The 20,342-nt window shown below is 48.5% G+C and overlaps 1 protein-coding gene across 1 annotated transcript in view; it reads left to right on the top strand.

Moving 5' to 3' along the window:
* spock2 (SPARC (osteonectin), cwcv and kazal like domains proteoglycan 2) overlaps positions 1 to 20,342 on the top strand; it is a 93,864-nt gene that overhangs the window by 47,382 nt on the left and 26,140 nt on the right. Inside the window, exons 3-4 of the mRNA XM_070865566.1 lie at positions 7,961 to 8,075; positions 18,512 to 18,617. Coding sequence (XP_070721667.1) covers positions 7,961 to 8,075; positions 18,512 to 18,617 — 221 coding nt within the window. The remainder of the gene's footprint in view (positions 1 to 7,960; positions 8,076 to 18,511; positions 18,618 to 20,342) is intronic.

Genomic DNA, 20,342 nt, shown 5'->3' with positions numbered 1-20,342 from the left:
GGTAATGTTTACATACATAACAGATACTGCAATGGGGTCGTTCTGGTTGAGTGGTATAGAATGGGCTGAATGGTCTTCCTCATCGTGATTATGTTGGTGACCATTGTAATGATGGTTTACCTGGCATGAAACTTCAGAATGGATTGGCCACCATCACTAGCTGAGTCACTTATTAAGGGGAGGCAGTTGAGGCAGTTAGTTTTAATATAATAATTGCGGCAGCCAACTTGCCCACAGCAAGGTCCATCAAAGAGCAATGAGATAATCTGTTGGTTGAGGGATAATGGTTGGCCAGGTCACTGGGGAAAACACCCCTGCTCTTCTTCGAAATAGTGACTTGGGATCTTTTACCTGAGCGGTGTTATGTATGTATGTAAACGTTACCAAAATGTAAGACTTGCCACTAGGGGGCACACCTGTGGGAGACCTAAGGGTCGCCTGTGCACCCTGGGACAAGCAGAGTTCTGCCACGCTGCTTCCCCACTCTGGAGTCTGAATAAAGAGACCAGGGTCATAACAATAGGAGCTTGCGATACAGTCTCGTGGATTTATTCTGAACATAACAAGGGGTTTAACGTCTCATTTGGAAGACGGCACCTCCGACAGTGCAGCACTCCCTCAGCACCGCACTGAGCATGGATTAGGTGCTCAAGCCTCTGGCGTGGGGCTCGAACCAACAGCCTTCTGACTCAGAGTGCTTCCTTGTGAGTAATAACACTAATCTGCATTTTCTGACCTGCGAATGTTCTCATGCACAGGGATATTTTTTTTTCCCAGACAGCACGGGGACATAAAAGGATGTGTATGCATCAGATACCATTAAACCTCTCAGCTGGGAAATAGATTCCCAGTAACTCCTCTGTTTTAACAAGGATTTAATGAAGTCATCAATGTTTAAGGACTGCTGTTTCTCGTTGGCTGTTAGATCGCTCGTACATGCGGAGAATCAGTGGCACTGGTGCTTCGAGCTGCATCAATCCAACACAGCTCCTCCAAGGAGCGAGAGTTAATTCACCCTTGATAACACTTACTGCAGCAGACTGCAGTGATACTCCATCATCGGGACATTTAACAACGATAGAAAATAGGACAAGGAGTAGGCCATTCGGCCCTTCGAGCCTGCACCACCATTCAATATGATCATGGGCTGATCCTCTATCTCAACACCATATTCCTGCTTTCTCCCCATAACCCTTGATGACTTTTGTTTCTAGAAATCTATCTCTCTCCCTCTTAAATACATTCAGTGATAATATTTGCATTTATATAGCGCCTTCAATGCAGTAAAACGTCCCAGGCTGCCTCACAGGAGCGTAATCAGACCGAAAGAAAAATTGACATCCCACCAAAGAAGACATTGAGACAAAAGCAAAACACTGCCGATGCTGGAAGCTGAAATAAAAACAGAAAATGCTGGAAATACTCGGCATCTGTAGAGCGAGAAACAGAGTTAATGTTTCAGGTCGATGACCCTTCGTCAGAGACATTGGGACAGGAAGCTTGGTCAACGACGTTAAGAGGGAGAGAGAGGCGGAGAGGTTTAGGGAGGGTGTTCCAGAGCCTGGGGTCGAGAAGACTGAAGCCAATGCCGCGATGAAGGAAGCGGTGGAATACGTCCCTCCCTATCTCTGTAACCTCCCCCAGCCCCACTCCCTGTGGCAGCGAGTTCCACATTCTCGCCACTCTCTGGGCAAAGAACTTTCTCCTGAATTCCCAATTGGATTTATTAGTGACTATCTTATATTTATGAACCCTAGTTGGATTACAGACATGAGAATGACATTCAGCCTCCTGATAATCCCCATCCATGGCTCCCTTAGGGCAGAATATCATCCTTGTTTTCAAATCCCTCCGTGGCCTCGCCCCTCCCTATCTCTGTAATCTCCTCCAGCCCCACAACCCCTCCCCCCTCTAATTCTGCCCTCTTGAGCATCCCTGATTATAATCGCTCCACCATCGGTGGCCGTGCCTTTAGTTGCCTGGGAACTCCCTCCCTAAACCTCTCCACCTCTCTTTCCTCCTTCAAGATGCTCCTTAAAACCGACCTCTTTGACCAAGCTTTTGGTCACCTGCCCTAATTTCTCCTTATGTGGCTCGGTGTCAAATTCTTTGTCTCATAATACTCCTGTGAAGCACCTTGGGACGTTTTACTAAAATTCTCCAGTCATGACAACATCCTCGTAAACCTCCTCTGTACCCTCTCTCTAGTGCAATCACATCTTTCCTGTAATGTGGTGACCAGAACTGCACGCAGTACTCTAGCTGTGGCCTAACGTTTTATACAGTTCAAGTATAACCTCCTTGCTCTTATATTCTATACCTCGGCTAATAAAGGCAAGTATCCCATATGCCTTCTTAACCACATTTTCCCACATTACAGCGGTGACTACACCCCAAAAATACTTCATTGGCTGTAAAGCGCTTTGCGACGTCCGGTGGTCGTGAAAGGCGCTATATAAATCCAAGTCTTTCTTTCTTTTATCTACCTGGCCTGCTACCTTCAGGGATCTATCGACAAGCACGCCGAGGTCCGTCTGTTCCTCTACACTTCTCAGTGTCCTGCCATTTAGTGCGTGTCCTGTACCTGTGCTGTAAATTCTATTTAATTTCCACCTAACTTTAATGGATGGGCTGGGGGCTTGAAGCCCTGCAGCAGAAGCACATTCCTTGAATGTTGCTGGTGGCAGTTTTTGCGAAGGGTGTCTTGCTCAGGAAAGATGTGATTGCACTCGAGAGGGTACAGAGGAGATTTACGAGGATGTTGCCAGGACTGGAGAGATTTAGCGATGAGGACAGATTGGCTAGGCTGGGGTTTGTTTTCCTTGGAACAGAGGAGGCTGAGGCGAGACCTTTTTGAGGTGTATAAAATTATGAGGAGCCTAGATAGAATGAGAAGGAAGGACCTATTTCCCTTAGCAGAGGGGTCAACAATCAGGGGGCATAGATTTAAAGTAATTGATAGGAAGTTTGGAGGGGATTTGAGGAATGTTTGCACCCAGAGGGTGGTGGGGGTCTGGAACTCACTGCCTGAAAGGGTGGTAGAGGCAGAAACCCTCACCACATTTAAAAAGTACTTGGATATGCACCTGAAGTGCCATAACCTACAGGGCTACGGACCGAGAGCTGGAAAGTGGGATTAGGCTGGATAGCTCGTTGTCTCACACAATGGGCCAAATGGCCTCCTTCCATGCTGTACATTTCTATGATTCTGATGAGGCCTCTTGCAGGATCTTATCTTAAACTAACCCGGCGTTTTAATCGTCCCCTTTGGGAGCCATCAGAGAGCAGAACCATAGCGACATGACGCACAGGAATGAATAGCAGATAGACCATCGGCAGCTGGTGGTCTCTTGGGCAAGGTGAGTCACACGCCTAACCAAGCTAGCATGTTGCTATAGCAACGGGCCTGTCACGCGCGTGCACGCACACATACACCCTCACACAAACACGTAGACACACACACACCCTCACACACACACACACACATAGACACAAACACGCACCGTCACATACATGCACCCTCACACACACACCTTCACACACACACCCTCACAGACACACGCAGGCACACGCACACACAGACAGAGTCAGACGGATACACACACACACATACCCTCACGGACATACACCCTCACAAACCCTCACACAAAACCTCACACACACACACCCTTACACACACGCACCCTCACGGACACACACCCTCACACACACCATCACACGCATCCTCACACGCACCCTCGCATGCACACTCTTATACACACACACACACACACAAACATACCCTCACACACACACAGGCACACGCTCACGCGCACACAGACAGAGACAGACAGACACACACACACAGACAGAACTCACTCACTCACAGGTACACACGCCCAGCGATACAATACAAGAATCCAGCCCCAGGGTCAGGCAAAGCAGGGTCCCCCCAAAAAAAAGAATTGCTGTTTTTCCACCGGGAATATTCCAAAATAGAAACTACTCTTTGTCATGTGCGTGCCGTTTTATTATCTGATGTCGTTGCATTATCTGATCGATCTCGGTCAGGCAGGGCGCCCGTCATCTGATGAAGTGAGATTTGCCCAACACACATACCTTGTCTGGTCATCAGTTGCTGCTCTAAACAGCTTTCCAGGCCACTGGGGAGCCCAGCGACACCAGCTCGGCATCAGTGCAGTGCAGGAGGATACTGATGCAGTCCTGGATGCACTTCCCAGGCTGGCCCGCAGTGCAGTCTGCAGCTTTCCAAATGTGTGCACCAACAAGTAGAGAATCTTAAAAAAAAAAAGAAAGACTTGCATTTATATAGTGTCTTTCACAACCAACCGGATTCAAAGCGCCTTACAGCCAATGAAGTACTTTTTGGAGTGTAGTCACTGTTGTAATTTGGGAAAATGCGGCAGCCAATTTGCGCACAGCAAGCTCCCACAAACAGCAATGTGATAATGACCAGATAATCTGTTTTAGTGATGTTGATTGAGGGATAAATATTGGCCCCAGGACACCGGGGATAACTCCCCTGTTCTTCTTCGAAATAGTGCCGTGGGATCTTTTACGTCCATTTGAGAGAGCAGACGGGGCCTCGGTTTAATGTCTCATCTGAAAGATGCTTACAGAAGGAAGGCCATTCAGCTCATCATGCCTCTCCAATTAATCTCACTACCCTCCTTGCTCTTTTCCCCCAAATGCCTGCAATTTTTTTTCCTTTTCAAGTATTGGAGTATTTATCCAATTCCCTTTTGAAAGGTTCACCAGACTGATTCCCAGGATGGCAGGAATGACATATGAAGAAAGACTGGATTGACTAGGCTTATATTCACTGGAGTTTAGAAGAATGAGAGGGGATCTCATAGAAACATATAAAATTCTGCCAGCATTGGACAGGTTAGATGCAGGAAGAATGTTCCTGATGTTGGGGAAGTCCAGAACCAGGGGTCACAGTCTAAGGATAAGGGGTAAGCTATTTAGGACCGAGATGAGGAGAAACTTCTTCACTCAGAGAGTTGTGAACCTGTGGAATTCTCTACCGCAGAGAGCTGTTGATGCCAGGTCGTTGGATATATTCAAAAGGGAGTTAGATGTGGCCCTTACGGCTAAAGGGATCAAGGGGTATGGAGAGAAAGCGGAAATGGGGTACTGAGATTGCATGATCAGACATGATTATTTTGAATGCTGGTGCAGGCTCGAAGGGCAAAATGGCCTGCTTCTGCACCTATTTTCTATGTTTCTGTGTTTCTATTGAGTCTGCTTCCACCATTTTTTCTCCCAGTGAATTCCAGATCTTAACAGCTCTGTGTTTAAAAAGAAAAACAAATTCTCCTCATCTCCCCTCTGGCTCTTTTGCCAACAGTAAGAACTTGCAACACCTTTCTTGGTTCTCCTGACTGGAATGTGACTCAGCCTCGGGTTCTTAAACTGCTCAAACGGATCCTTGTCACTGCAGCCAATGTCTGATTAAATCTTGTACTGCAGATATCGTGAGTTCTCCCTGGAATGGGTGGTGGCTGTTTCACTTAAGACTCGTTCCCGAACGTTCCTTCACCTTGTGATCGAAAATCCGTCCTTTCCAAAGCAAGCGTTCTACTCGGAACTCCTTCACGTCAAATGAGCCAAAGGTGGGCAGAGGTAACGTTACAAGGATACCCTCAAAGCCTCCCTGATAAAGTGCAACATCCCCACCGACACCTGGGAGTCCCTGGCCAAAGACTGCCCTAAGTGGAGGAAGTGCATCCGGGAGGGCGCTGAGCACCTCGAGTCTCGTCGCCGAGAGCATGCAGAAAGCAAACGCAGGCAGCGGAAGGAGCGTGCGGCAAACCAGACTCCCCACCCAACCCTTTCCCTCAACGACTGTCTGTCCCACCTGTGACCGGGACTGTGGCTCTCGTATTGGACTGTTCAGCCACCTAAGGACTCATTCTAAGAGTGGAAGCAAGTCTTCCTCGATTCCGAGGGGCTGCCTATAATTTAATAATAAAGGAGAGGAGGCTGATTTCTCTCCGTAAATCAATAACGGAATTACAGGAAAGTGAGCCTTTGAAAAGTGTGATATCCGAGAGTGTGAGATTGCCAGCGCGTTTAATAAAAACGCATTTCCCTGTTTATTCATCAAAGGAAGTCTCCCATCCACTAGAGGGAGCCAGAACCCTGGAAAACCACCGTCTGCCGCAGAACTAAAGTCGGAATATTTAGTTGTCTGTTTCTTCGATGCGTTGACTCTTGTCAGTGTCAGAATTGCGGCTACCCACTGACACATTTCAAACCACCAATTGAATAACCGCTTTTTAAAATTTGTCAACGGCTTCTGTCAACGAGACACTAGGGAATCGCCGGAGCCAGAGAGGGGAGGGGAGTGGGAAGAGAGGAGAACAGAAAGGAGAGGGACGGGAGGGAAGAGAGGAAAGTGAAGAAAGACTTACATTTATATAGCGCCTTTCACGACCACTGGACGTCTCAAAGCACTTTACAGCCAATTAAGTACTTTTGGAGTGTAGTCACTGCTGTAATGTGGGGCAGCCAATTTGCACACAGCAAGCTCCCACAAACAGCAATGTGATAATGACCCAGATAATCTGTTTTTTGTTATGTTGATTGGGAATAAATATTGGCTCCAGAACACCGGGGATAACTCCCCTGCTCTTCTTCGAAATAGTGCCGTGGGATCTGTTACGTCCAGCTGAGAGAGCAGACGGGGCCTCGGTTTAACATCTCTTCTGAAAGACAGCACCTCCAACAGTGCGGAGCTCCCTCAGTACTGCTCCTCCAGCAGTGCAGCGCTCCCTCAGTACTGCTCCTCTGATAATGCGACACTCCCTCAGTACTGTCCCTCCGACAGTGCGGCACTCCCTCAGCACTGCCCCTCCGACAGTGCGCCGCTCCCTCAGTACTGCCCCTCCGACAGTGCGGCGCTCCCTCAGTACTGCCCCTCTGACAGTGCAGCGCCCCCTCAATATTGCCCCTATGACAGTGCGACACTCCCTCAGTACTGCCCCTCCGACAGTGCAGCGCTCCCTCAGCACTGCCCCTCCGACAGTGCGGTGCTCCCTCAGCACTGCCCCTCCGACAGTGCGGCGCTCCCTCAGCACTGCCCCTCCGACAGTGTGGCGCTCCCTCAGCACTGCCCCTCCGACAATGCGGCGCTCCCTCAGCATTACTCAAGTCTCTGGAGTGGGACTTGAACCCACAACCTTCTGACCCAGAGGTGAGGGTGCTGCACACTGAGCCACTGAGCCATGACAGGCCACAAGGGGCTGATCCTTGGTGTCAGAGGATTGGGTTTTTGAGAATAGATACTAAAACGTGGACTCCAGCCAACGAAGGGAGCGGATGAGAGGAGAGGTTAATTCTGAGCACCATCTTGTGTTAAATGATGAGTGCAGGAGAGGGCCAATGAGCACAAACGGATGAAGATAAAGAGATGCGCAGTGTTGAGGTCCTGGGATGGAGTGAGCTGGAGTGAGAGAATGAGCTCGACAGCAAGAGATGGTGCAATGTATGCACCTGGTCACAGGTTTGTTTAGCTGTCGAGTTGTGAGTGGAGTGAATGTATTTGCTTCATGGGTTCTTTGCTTAAGAATGCATAGCAACACATTGCTATGAAGAACTAGTTGGTTTATTAGCAAAAGGTTCACAAGACTCAATAAAACCCCAGCCAGTTGGGGTCGGGGGATCCACGATGGGGCAGGTGATTGTGAGCCTGGTGGATGAACTGGTAATGTGTCGTGTGATTGTTAAACCTTCGCTAATAAACCAACTAGTTCTTAATAGCACTGTGTGGCTATGAATTCTTAAGCTAAGAACCCATGAAGCAAATACATTACAGATGGAGTGTCTGCAGCTTCAGGGAGCACTGAGCAAAGCGGCATTGACAGACAAAGCCACAAGAAAGGCTGCGTCATAGAGATTGTCCGCGTCTTTATTCTCCTGTGTGTAAGTAACTGTTGTACGATTGCCTCTGCAGCACTGGATCCCACCAAGGACCCCTGTCAGAAGGTGAAGTGCAGCCGACACAAGACGTGCATCGCGCAGGGCCAGCAGAGGGCCATGTGTATAAGCCGCAGGAAACTCCAGCACAGGTCAGATGTGGTGTGCCGCATGCACCGACACTTGTACAAACCCTGTCCTCAGGGTCACTCCCTCGGACTGTTTACACCAGCATGCACACACTTGGATAATGACACGGCCTTATCATAGGCAGTCCCTCGAAATCGAGGAAGGCTTGCTTCCACTCTAAAAGTGAGTTCTCTGGTGGCTGAACAGTCCAATACGGGAATTGCAGTCTCTCTCGCAGGTGGGACAGACAGTGGTTGAAGGAAAGGGTGGGAGGGGAGTCTGGTTTGCCGCACGCTCCTTCCGCTGCCTGCGCTCGGTTTCTGCACGCTCTCGGCGACGAGACTCGAGGTGCTCAGCGTCCTCCCGGATGCTCTTCCTCCACTTAGGGCGGTCTTTGGCCAGGTGTCGCTGGGGATGTTGCACTTTGTCAGGGAGGCTTTGAGGGTGTCCTTGTAATGTTTCCTCTGCCCACCTAGATGAGACACACCTAGATAATGACACACACCTAGACAGGTTCCTCTGTCACAGAACTTTGCTCAACAACAACAACAACTTATATTTATATAGCGCCTTTAACGTAGAAAAACGTGTTAAAACATAGAAAAAGTGTTTGAAGACAAAACAAATACATTTGACACTGAGCCACATAAGGAGAAATTACAGCAGATCAAAAGCTTGGTCAAAGAGGTAGGTTTTAAGGAGCGTCTTAAAGGAGGAAAGAGAGGTAGAGAGGCGGAGAGGTTTAGGGAGAGAGTTCCAGAGCTTGGGACCCAGGCAACAGAAGGCACGGCCACCGATGGTTGAGCGATTATAACCAGGGATGCTCAAGAGGGCAGAATTAGAGGAGGGAGATATCTTGGGGGGGTTGTGGGGCCGGAGGAGATTACAGAGATAGGGAGGGGCGAGGTCATGGAGGGATTTGTAAACAAGGATGAGTATTTTGAAATCGAGGTATTGCTTAACCGGGAGCCAATGTAGGTCAGCGAGCACAGTGGGTGATGGGTGAGCGGGACTTGGTGCGAGTTAGGACACGGGCAGCCGAGTTTTGGATGACCTCAAGTTTACGTCGGGTCGAATGTGGGAGGCCAACCAGGAGTGCGTTGGAATAGTCAAGTCTAGAGGTAATGAAGGCATGGATGAAGGTTTCAGCAGCGGATGAGCTGAGGTAGGGGCGGGGACGGGCGATGTTACGGAGGTGGATAAGTTGGTTTTAGTTATGTCGCGGATATGTGGCTGGAAGCTAATGTCTGGGTCAAATATGACGCCAAGGTTGCGAACAGTCTGGTTCAGCCTTAGACAGATGCCCGGGAGAGGGATGGAGTCAGTGGTTGGGGAACCCAGTTTGTGGCAGGGACCTAAGACAATGGCTTTGGTCTTCCCAATAGTTAATTGGAGAAAATTTCTGCTCCTCCAGAACTGGATGTCGGACAAGCAATCTGACAATTTAGAGACGGGGGAGGGATCGAGAGAAGTGGTGGAGAGGTAGAGCTGGGTGTCATCAGTGTACATGTGGAAACTGACGCCGAGTTTTTGATGATGTCGCCAAGGGACTGCATATAGATGAGAATTAGGAGGGGCCAAGGATAGATCCTTGGGGGACACCAGCGGTAACAATGCTGGAGCGAGAAGAGAAGCCCTTGCAGGTGATTCTCTGGCTACAATTAGACAGATAAGACTGGAACCAGGCGCGTGCAGTCCCACCCAGCTGGACATTGGTGGAGAGGCGTTAATGAAGGATAGAGTGGTCAGCCGTGTCAAAGGCTGCAGACAGGTCCAGAAGGACGAGGAGGGATAGTTTACCTTTGTCAGAGTCACAAAGGATGCCATTTTTGACTTTGATGAGAGCCGTTTCGGTGCTGTGGCAGGGGCGGAAACTAGATTGAGGGGATTTAAACATGGAGTTCCGGGAAAGATGGGCACGGATTTGAGAGGCGACAACACGTTCAAGGAGAGGAAAGGGAGGTTGGAGATGGGGCGGTAATTTGTAAGCACAGTGGGGTCAAGGATTGTTTTTTTGAGAAGAGGGGTGATGACGGCAGATTTGAGAGAGAGGGGAACAGTACCCGAGGAGGGAGAACCGTTAACAATGTCGGCTAACATGGGAGCCAGAAATGGAAGTTAGGTGGTCAGCAGTTTAGTGGGAATAGCGTCAAGGGAGCGGGAAGTGTGCCTCATGGACAGGATGAGTGTGGAGAGGTCAAGAGGGGAGATCAGAGAGAAACTGGAGAGAGATGCGAGTTCAGGGCTAGGGGCAGGTGGGAGCCTCAGGAAGTTTGGCCCTGTGGGCTAGGGGAAGGAAGGGAACTGGCAGAGGCAGCTGATCGGACGGTCTCAATCTTTGAGACAAAGAAGTCCATGAGCTCCTCACACTTGTTGTTGGAGGGGAGTGTGGTGGAGACAGGGGAGAGGGGTTTAAGGAGACGGTTAGCAGTAGGGAATAGTAGCCGGAGCTTCTCTTTGCATTTCGGAATGATCCTGGAATAGTGAGCAGTTTTGGCAGACAAGGGTAGGACCGGATGATGCTTTATGTGTCTAGCCAGATCTGGCGGTGAATGGCTAAACCTGTTGTCCGCCATATCCGCTCAAGTCTGTGTCCCTTGGACTTGAGGGAGCGACGATGAGGTCAGTACCAGGGGGAACGGCCAGGGTGAGAGAGAGTAATGGTTTTAATAGGGACTCCCTCAGACTGTATACACAAACATGCACACACCTAGATAATGACACACACCTAGAGAGCTCCTCCTGTTATGCTCCTCCTGTACTATGTGGGAACTCAGGGATGCTGCCAGTGTCCCTGATGACTACGTGTGCGGGAAGTGTATCCGCCTCCAGCTCCTGACAGACCGCATTGCGGCACTGGAGCTGCGGGTAGATTCACTCTGGAGCATCCACAATGCTGAGAATGACGTGAATAGCACGTTTAGTGAGTTGGTCACACCGCAGGTAAAAGTTATACAGCCAGATAGGGAATGGGTGACCAACAGGAAGAGCAGTGCAAGGAAGGTAGTGCAGGGATCCCCTGCGGTCATCCCCCTGCAAAACAGATACACCGCTTTGGGTACTGTTGAGGGGGATGACTCATCAGGGGAGGGCAGCAGCAGCCAAGTTAATGGCACCGTGGCTGGCTCTGCTGCATAGGAGCGCAGGAAAAAGAGTGGGAGAGCAATAGTGATAGGGGATTCAATTGTAAGGGGAATAGATAGGCGTTTCTGCGGCCGCCACCGAGACTCCAGGATGGTATGTTGCCTCCCTGGTGCAAGGGTCAAGGATGTCTTGGAGCGGGTGCAGGACATTCTGAAAAGGAAGGGTGAACAGCCAGTTATCGTGGTGCATATAGGTACCAACGATATAGGTAAAAAACGGGATGAGGTCCTACGAGGCGAATTTAGGGAGCTAGGAGCTAAATTAAAAAGTAGGACCTCAAAGGTAAAAATCTCATGATTGCTACCAGTGCCACGTGCTAGTCAGAGTAGGAATCGCAAGGATAGCTCAGATGAATTCGTGGCTTGAGGAGTGGTGCAGAAGGGAGGGATTCAAATTCCTGGGACATTGGAACCGGTTCTGGGGGAGGTGGGACCAGTACAAACCGGACGGTCTGCACCTGGGCAGGACCGGAACCAATGTCCTAGGGGGAGTGTTTGCTAGTGCTGTTGGGGAGGAGTTAAACTAACATGGCAGGGAGACAGAGGGAAATAAAACGGAGTCAGAAGCAATATATAGAAAGGAGAATAGTAAAAGTGGAGGGCAGAGAAACCCAAGGCAAAAAAACAAAAAGGGCCACTGTACAGCAAAATTCTAAAGGGGCAAAGTGTGTTTAAAAAAACAAACCTAAAGGCTCTGTGCCTCAATGCGAGGAGTATTCGGAATAAGGTGGATGAATTAACTGCGCAGATAGCAGTTAACGGATACGATGTGATTGGCATCACGGAGTCATGGCTCCAGGGGGACCAAGGCTGGGAACTCAACATCCAGGGGTATTCAGCATTTAGGAAGGATAGACAGAAAGGAAAAGGAGGCGGGGTGGCGTTGCTGGTTAAAGATGAAATCAATGCAATTGTAAGGAAGGACATTAGCCTGGATGATGTGGAATCGGTATGGGTGGAGCTGCGGAATTCCAAAGGGCAGAAAACGCTAGTGGGAGTTGTGTACAGACCACCAAATAGTAGTAGTGAGGTTGGGGACAGCATCAAACAAGAAATAAGGGATGTGTGCAATAAAGGTACAGCAGTTAGCATGGGTGACTTTAATCTACACATTATTGGGCTAACCTAACTGGTAGCAATGCGGTGGAGGAGGATTTCCTGGAGTGTATTAGGGATGGTTTTCTCGACCAATGTGTCGAGGAACCAACCAGAGAGCTGGCCATCCTAGACTGGGTGATATGTAATGAGAAGGGACTAATTAGCAATCTTGTTGTGCGAGGCCCCTTGTGGAAAAGTGACCATAATATGGTATAATTCCTTATTAAGATGGTGAGTGACAAAGTTAATTCGGAAACTAGGGTCCTGAACTTAAGGAAAGGTAACTTCGATGGTATGAGGCGTGAATTGGCTAGAATAGACTGGCAGAGGATACTCAAAGGGTTGACGGTGGATATGCAATGGCAAACATTTAAAGATCACATGGATGAACTTCAGCAATTGTACATCCCTGTCTGGAGTAAAAATAAAACTGGGAAGGTGGCTCAACCATGGCTAACAAAGGAAATTAGGGATAGTGTTAAAGCCAAGGAAGAGGCATATAAATTGGCTACAAAAAGCAACACACCTGAGGACTGGGAGAAATTTAGAATTCAACAGAGGAGGACTAAGGGTTTAATTAAGAGGGGGAAAATAGAGTACGAGAGGAAGCTTGCAGGGAATATAAAAACTGACTGCAAAAGCTTCTATAAATATATGAAGAGAAAAAGATTAGTGAAGACAAACATAGGTCCCTTGCAGTCGGATTCAGGTGAAATTATAATGGGAAACAAACAAATGGCAGATCAATTGAACCAATACTTCGGTTCTTCTTCTCGAAGGAAGATACAAATAAACTTCTGAAGGTACAAGGGGACAGTGGGTCTAGTGAGAAGGAGGAACTGAAGGATATCCTTATTAGGCGGGAAATTGTGTTAGGGAAATTGATAGGATTGAAGGCCGATAAATCCCCGGGACCTGATATTCTGCATCCCAGAGTGCTCAAGGAAGTGGCCCTAGAAATAGTGGATGCATTGGTGATCATTTTCCAACAGTCTATCGATTCTGAATCAGTTCCTATGGACTGGAGGGCAGCTAATGTAACACCACTTTTTTAAAAAGGAGGGAGAGAGAAAACGGGTAATTATAGACCGGTTAGCTTGACATCAGTAGTGGGGAAAATGTTGGAATCAATCATGAAGGATGAAATAGCAACGCATTTGGAAAGCAGTGATAGGATTGGTCCAAGTCAGCATGGATTTATGAAAGGGAAATCATGCTTGACGAATCTGCTGGAATTTTTTGAAGATATAACTAGCAGAGTGGACAAGGGAGAACCAGTGGATGTGGTGTATTTGGACTTTCAAAAGGCTTTTGACAAGGTCCCGCACAAGAGATTGTTGTGCAAAATCAAAACACGTGGTATTGGGAGTAATATACTGACGTGGATAGAGAACTGGTTGGCAGACAGGAAGCAGAGAGTCGGGATAAAAGTGTCCTTTTCAGAATGGCAGGCAGTGACTAGCGGAGTGCCGCAGGGCTCAGTGCTAGGACCTCAACTCTTTACTAAATATACATTAACGATTTGGATAAAGGAATAGAGTTTGCAGATTGCAGATGACACTAAACTGGGTGGAGGTGTGAGCTGTGAGGAGGACGCTAAGAGGCTGCAGGGTGACTTGGACAAGTTAGGTGAGTGGGCAAATGCATGGCAGATGCAGTATAATGTGGATAAATGTGAGGTTATCCATTTTGGGGGCAAAAACACGAAGGCAGAATATTATCTGAATGGCGGCAGACTAGGAAAATGGGAGGTGCAACGAGACCTGGGTGTCATGGTTCATCAGTCACTGAAAGTGGGCACGCAGGTACAGCAGGCAGTGAAGAAGGCAAATGGTATGTTGGCCATCATAGCTAGGGGTTTTGAGTATAGGAGCAGGGAGGTCTTACTGCAGTTGTACAGGGCCTTGGTGAGGCCTCACCTGGAATATTTTGTTCAGTTTTGGTCTCCTAGTTTGAGGAAGGACGTTCTTGCTATTGAGGGAGTGCAGCGAAGGTTCACCAGACTGATTCCAGGGATGGCTGGGCTGTCATATGAGGAGAGACTGGATCAACTAAGCCTTTATTCACTGGAGTTTAGAAGGATGAGAGGGGATCTCATAGAAACAAAAATAAGATTCTGACGGGACTGGACAGGTTAGATGCGGGTAGAATGTTCCCGATGTTGGGGAAATCCAGAAGCAGGGGACATAGTCTTAGGATAAGGGGTAGGCCATTTAGGACTGAGATGAGGAGAAACTTCTTCACTCAGAGAGTTGTTAACCTGTGGAATTCCCTGCCGCAGAGAGTTGTTGATGCCAGTTCACTGGATATATTCAAGAGGGAGTTAGATATGGCCCTTACGGTTAAGGGGATCAAGGGGTATGGAGAGAAAGCAGGAAAGGGGTACTGAAGGAATGATCAGCCATGATCTTATTGAATGGTGGTGCAGGCTCGAAGGGCCGAATGGCCTATTCCTGCACCTATTTTCTATGTTTCTATGTTTCTGTCACAGAACTTCGCTCAAGGAGAGTATGTATTGGGAATTGCAGCAGGGAGCTCGTGCTTGGGATCTGTGGCCCATATGATCTTCCAACCATGAACAGTAACAGAATGCCTCAGAGAGAGAGAGAGAGATCGTCACCCTCTTGGATTAGCCGCAAGCAGCAACCTTCGAGCCCAGTGTACAAACCCCACCGACCGTCACCTAGCCATCATCCACTTGTAGCTGGCGAGATTCAACCCCAGCGCCCAGGGGCAAAAAGGGGGCAGAACATACAGGCATTGCTGAGAAAGGGGATCGAAGGGCACAACTACTGGGAGCGCTAACGTTGTAATTAACGGACTAGGGGCTGGGCGGTTTGCGAGAGTGATTGAAGGGTGTACAGGCTCGTCGATTTTCCCTCTCTGTGGGGAGGGGACCTGCGCCTTGATTGGTCACAGTAACCTGACCGAGATTGGCAACTCGCTGCTGTCGGTATGACGGGTGTTAATCCGCGCCCCGCCACACTCCATGGGGGAATTTATCTTTCTCAATGGCCGAGTTTTTTTTTGGAGCCCCTTTAGCTATTGGTTGCCATCATCATAGGCAGTCCCTTGAATCGAGGATGACCCGCTTGAGTTCACAGGTGTTTCAATGAAGGGCCTAATATTCCGGATCCTGAACTATATCCTGAAGGGTGGAAGATGCCTGTGCGTGGATTTTTAACGTGTGGTGGCCGTTGCACACCAGCCATCACACGGGCTTGACAGCTCGGTCTTGGTCCAGGCGAGGATTAACCAATATGACTGGAGACCTGCTCTGCTGCACGGACCTAGTGCGCGCACATATCGCATAGTGTGGGCTGGCCCGTGCTGCCCCTGGGCCCTCGCCTCTCCTGGCTGTCACAACACCAATCACCACGTTGGCACAAATTTGCATTAGATTTATATAGAACCTTGGTTAGACCACGTTGGACTAACCCGCTGTTTATAGATATAGATGAGCTAGACCACACAGCCTATCCCAGCTCCTCATCAGCTTGAGGGAGGTCGTCGTCCACACAAATCAGGGGTTGGATTCCGTCCCAATTTGCCGGTGATAAATTCTGAGTTAACCTTGGACTCGGGATGAAAACTAATTACTGTGAGCACCAATGTCTTAATTGACTAAATTAATGAGAGAATTGTTGCTTGAGTTATGACACTGGCTCTTGAGCTGTGTGGGACTTGTGTAATGTTGATCCCCGATAATGAAACCAAATCCTTTTAAAGCCAGACTGTATTGATCGTTCTACATTATTAATGTGCCGAGTCTCTCCTCTGGGACTATAATTATCTTCAAGAATACAAAATGTCTTCTTATGGTTGGAAATGTGGGCAACATTTGGGACTTGGTTCAGTTCATGCTGGGCTGAGGAAAAGATTATTTCTTTTGATAGTGGAACTGACTCCCGGAGGAGGCATTTGATCTGGGATCGGTTGATACCCATAAAAGGGAGCTGGGTCGATTGGTGTTACATTTCTATCGAACCTTGGTTAGACCACGCTTGGTGCACTGTGTACTGTTGTGGCCTCCATATTACAGAAAGGATATAGAGGCACTGGGGAAAGTGGGAAAAAGATTTACAAGGATGATACCAGAACTGAGAGGTTATAACTATCAGGAAAGGTAGAATGATAAGGGAGTCGAGGGTTATGGGGAGCGGGCAGGGAAGTGGAGTTGAGTCCATGATCAGATCAGCCATGGTCGTATTAAACAGCGGAGCAGGCTCGAGGGGCCAAATGGCCGACTCCTGCTCCTATTTCTTATGTTCTAATGAATGGTGGGGGGGGGGGAGGGGAGGGGGAGGTGCTGAGGGTTATTGAGATATTAGTGGCACTCCTTGATTAATTTTTCAGCAAGAGTTCTTTAAACTAGGGGAATGGAACATACATGCATTGCGGAGAAAGGGGATTGAAGGGCCGAACTACTGGGAGCGCTAACGTTTTAATTAACGGAATGGGGGCTGGGCGGTTTGCGAGAGTGCTTGAAGGGTGAACAGGCTCTTCGATTTCTGCTCTCTGTGGGGAGGGGACCTGCGCCTTGATTGGTCACAGTAACCCGACCGAGATTGGCAACTCGCCAATATAACGGGTGTTAATCCGCGCCCCGCCACACTCCATGGGGGAATTCATCTTTCTCAATGGCCGAGTCTATTTTTGTTGAGCCCCTCTAGCTATTGGCTGCCACACTACCAATCACCACGTTAGCACAAAGTTATGTTGAATATACATAGAACCTTGGTTAGACCACTGGTGCACTGTGCACAGTTGTGGCCTCCATATTACAGAAAGGATATAGAGGCACTGGAGAAAAAGATTTATAAGGATGATACCAGAACTGAGAGGTTATAACTATCAGGAAAGGTTGAGCAGGCTGGTGCTGTTTTCTCTGGAAAAGAGAAGGCGGAGGGGTGGCCTGATAGAGGTCTTTAAGAGGTTTTAAGAAGGGGGTTTGATGGGGTAGACTTAGAGAAGATGTTTACACTTATGGCAAAGTCCTAAACTAAGGGCCATCATTATATGATAGTCACTAATAACTCCAATAAGGAATTCAGGAGAAACTTCTTTACCCAGAGAGTGGTGAGAATGTGGAACTCACTGCCACAGGGAGCAGTTGAGGCGAATAGTATCGATGCATTTAAGAGGAAGCTGGATAAACACATGAGGGAGAAAGGAATAGAGGGTTAAGCTGCTAGGGCGAGGTGAAGTAAATAGAGTGGAGGAGGCTCGAGTGGAGCATAAACGCCGGCATGGACTGGTTGGGCCGAATGGCCTGTTTCTGTGCCGTATATCCGATGTGGCAATTGAAGTGTGACGTGATGCCAGATGAACACATTTGATCAGCTCTAACTTCTCAGAGAATTCAGCACATGTTCAGAGTTGTGTCCCTATAAACCCTCCCATATCTCTAGTAAAGGCTAAAGCCTCCCAAACCCGTGCATGACATGTAACAGAGCAATGTCGTAGGTGTAATGTATGCACCTGTGTGAGGGTGCTCACAGGTTTGTAGAGCTGGTGCATTGTGAGTGGCTTAGCCAGTCACGTGATGTTCACAAGACTCAATAAAACCCCAGCCAGTTGAGCCTAGGTCATCCATGATGAGGTATACAATGGATGAACTAATAATGTGTAGGGTGATTGTTAAACCTTTGTTAATAAGCCAACTAGTTCTTAATAGCAATGTGTTTGTTATGTATGTAAACCTGCAATTACCATGTCTAACAACCAGAGGGCTTATCCCCTGGAGTCCCAAGGCATCCCACAATCCCTTGGGAGCACCTGTATATAAGGAGGCCTCACAGGCTGGAGAGGCACTCTGAGATCTGTAATAAAGGACAGCGGTCACACCTTGCTTTGAGCTTGCAGTATTTAGTCTGACTCTTTATTCAAGACACAATAGTATTGCTATTAATTCTTAAGCAAAGAACCCATGAAGCAAATACATTACACTTATGAAACCTTCACTACTCCTCTTGATAATCCCGAGCTGATTTACTGATCTTTTACTGCTTGCCCTCTCGAAGCTTTACATCATTTTGAAAACCTCTATTAGATTCCACCTTGTAACTGTCTCTGGTTTTATGAACACTGAGTAGTCTCGTAAAGGAGCCTAGTTACATAGCTGAGTTGCAAAAGCGATTGTTTTGGGTCTCCGTGTGAGGGAGGGGGTACTGGTTTTTCTGGATGTGGGGCTCACTGCTAACATCTGTTTGTTTTAGAATCAAGCAATCCACCCTGGGGCGTGTGGAGAGCACCTGCAAGCCATGCCCTGCGGTCCACACTTCCCCTGTGTGTGGCTCGGACGGACACACCTACACGTCGCAGGTAGGCCTCGCATTCTGTAGCTGGAATGACCTAAACCCGCCTATTTCCACCTCCCTATCATCGCCCGTCTCCGCCCTTGCCTCAGCTCATTTGCTACTGAAACCCTCATCCTTGCCTCGGTTACCTCCAGACTTGACTATTCCAACGCACTCCTGGCTGGCCTCCCGCATTCTACCCGACGTAAACTGGAGGTGATCCAAAACTCGGCAGCCTGTGTCCTAACTCGCACCGAGTCCCGCTCACCCATCACCCCCTGTGCTCGCTGACCTACATTGGCTCCCGGTAAAGCAACGCCTCGATTTCAAAATTCTCATCCTGGTTTACAAATCCCTCCATGGCCCTCGCCCCTCCCTATCTCTGTAATCTCCTCCAGTCCCACAACCCGCCACCCCCCCCCCCCCCGAGATGTCTTCGCTCCTCTAATTCTGCTCTCCTGAGTATCCCTGATTTTAATCGCTCAACCATCGGTGGCCGTGCCTTCTGTTGCCTGGGCCCCAAGCTCTGGAACTCCCTCCCTAAACCTCTCCGCCTCGCTCCTCCTTTAAGACGCTCCTTAAAGCCTACCTCTTTAACCAAGCTTTTGTTCATCTGCCGTAATTTTGTCTTGTGTGGCTCGGTGTCAAATTTATTTGCTTTGTCTTATAACACTCCTGTGAAGCGCCTTGGGACATTTTACTACGTTAAAGGCACTATGTAAATACAAGTTGTTGGTTGTTGTTGTTGAATGCGCTGCCTGAAAGGGCGGTGGAAGCAGATTCTGTAGTAATTTTCGAAAGAGAATTAGATAAATACTTGAAGGGGAAAAGTTTGCAGGGCTGTGGGGAAAGAGCGGGGGAGTGGAACTAATTGGCTCGCTCTTTCAAACAGCTGGCACAGGAACGATGGGCCGAATGGCTTCCTTCTGTGCTGCACCATTCCATGAAAGACAATGTTCCCGTTAGGCTGCACGGGAGGTGCTGCAATACACATTACATTATCCTGCTGCAAGTGTGCAGCTGTATGTTGTGCTTCCTGCAGGCCACAAGCTGTATTTGCTGTACATAAGAACATAAGAACTAGGAACAGGAGTAGGCCATACTGCTCCGCCATTTAATAAGACCATGGCTGATCCGATCATGGACTCAGCTCCACTTCCCCGCCCGCTCCCCATAACCCCTTATCCCCTTATCGTTTAAGAAATTGTCTATTTCTGTCAAATTTATTGAATGTCCCAGCTTCCACAGCTCTCCGAGGCAGCGAATTCCACAGATTTACAGAAGAAATTCCTCCTTATCTCAGTTTTAAATGGGCGGCCCCTTATTCTAAGATCATGGCCTCTAGTTCTAGTCTCCCCTATCAGTGGAAACATCCTCTCTGCATCCACCTTGTCAAGCCCCCTCATAATCTTACACGTTTCGATAAGATCACCTCTCATTCTTCTGAACTCCAATGAGTAGAGGCCCAACCTACTCAACCTTTCCTCATAAGTCAACCCCCTCATTTACATTCTGTAATGTACACGCCTGTAGAGCTGTTGCATTATGAGTGGCTTAGCCCGTCACATGATGTTCACAAGACTCAATAAAACCCCAGCCAGTTGGGTCTCGGTCATCCGCGATGAGGCAGGTGGTTGTCAGCCTGGTGGATGAACTGGTAATGTTCATCCACCTTGTTAATGAACCAACTAGTTCTTAACTTCCCTCTCTGCCCTCTTGTGCTTCTCTCCTGTTTTTCCCTGTCGCTCCC

Source organism: Pristiophorus japonicus, chromosome 22 (assembly GCF_044704955.1).
Source record: "Pristiophorus japonicus isolate sPriJap1 chromosome 22, sPriJap1.hap1, whole genome shotgun sequence".
NCBI classification, from domain to species: Eukaryota; Metazoa; Chordata; class Chondrichthyes; family Pristiophoridae; genus Pristiophorus; species Pristiophorus japonicus.
The sequence above is the reverse complement of the archived record's forward strand: the minus strand, read 5'-3'. Positions and strand labels throughout refer to the sequence as shown.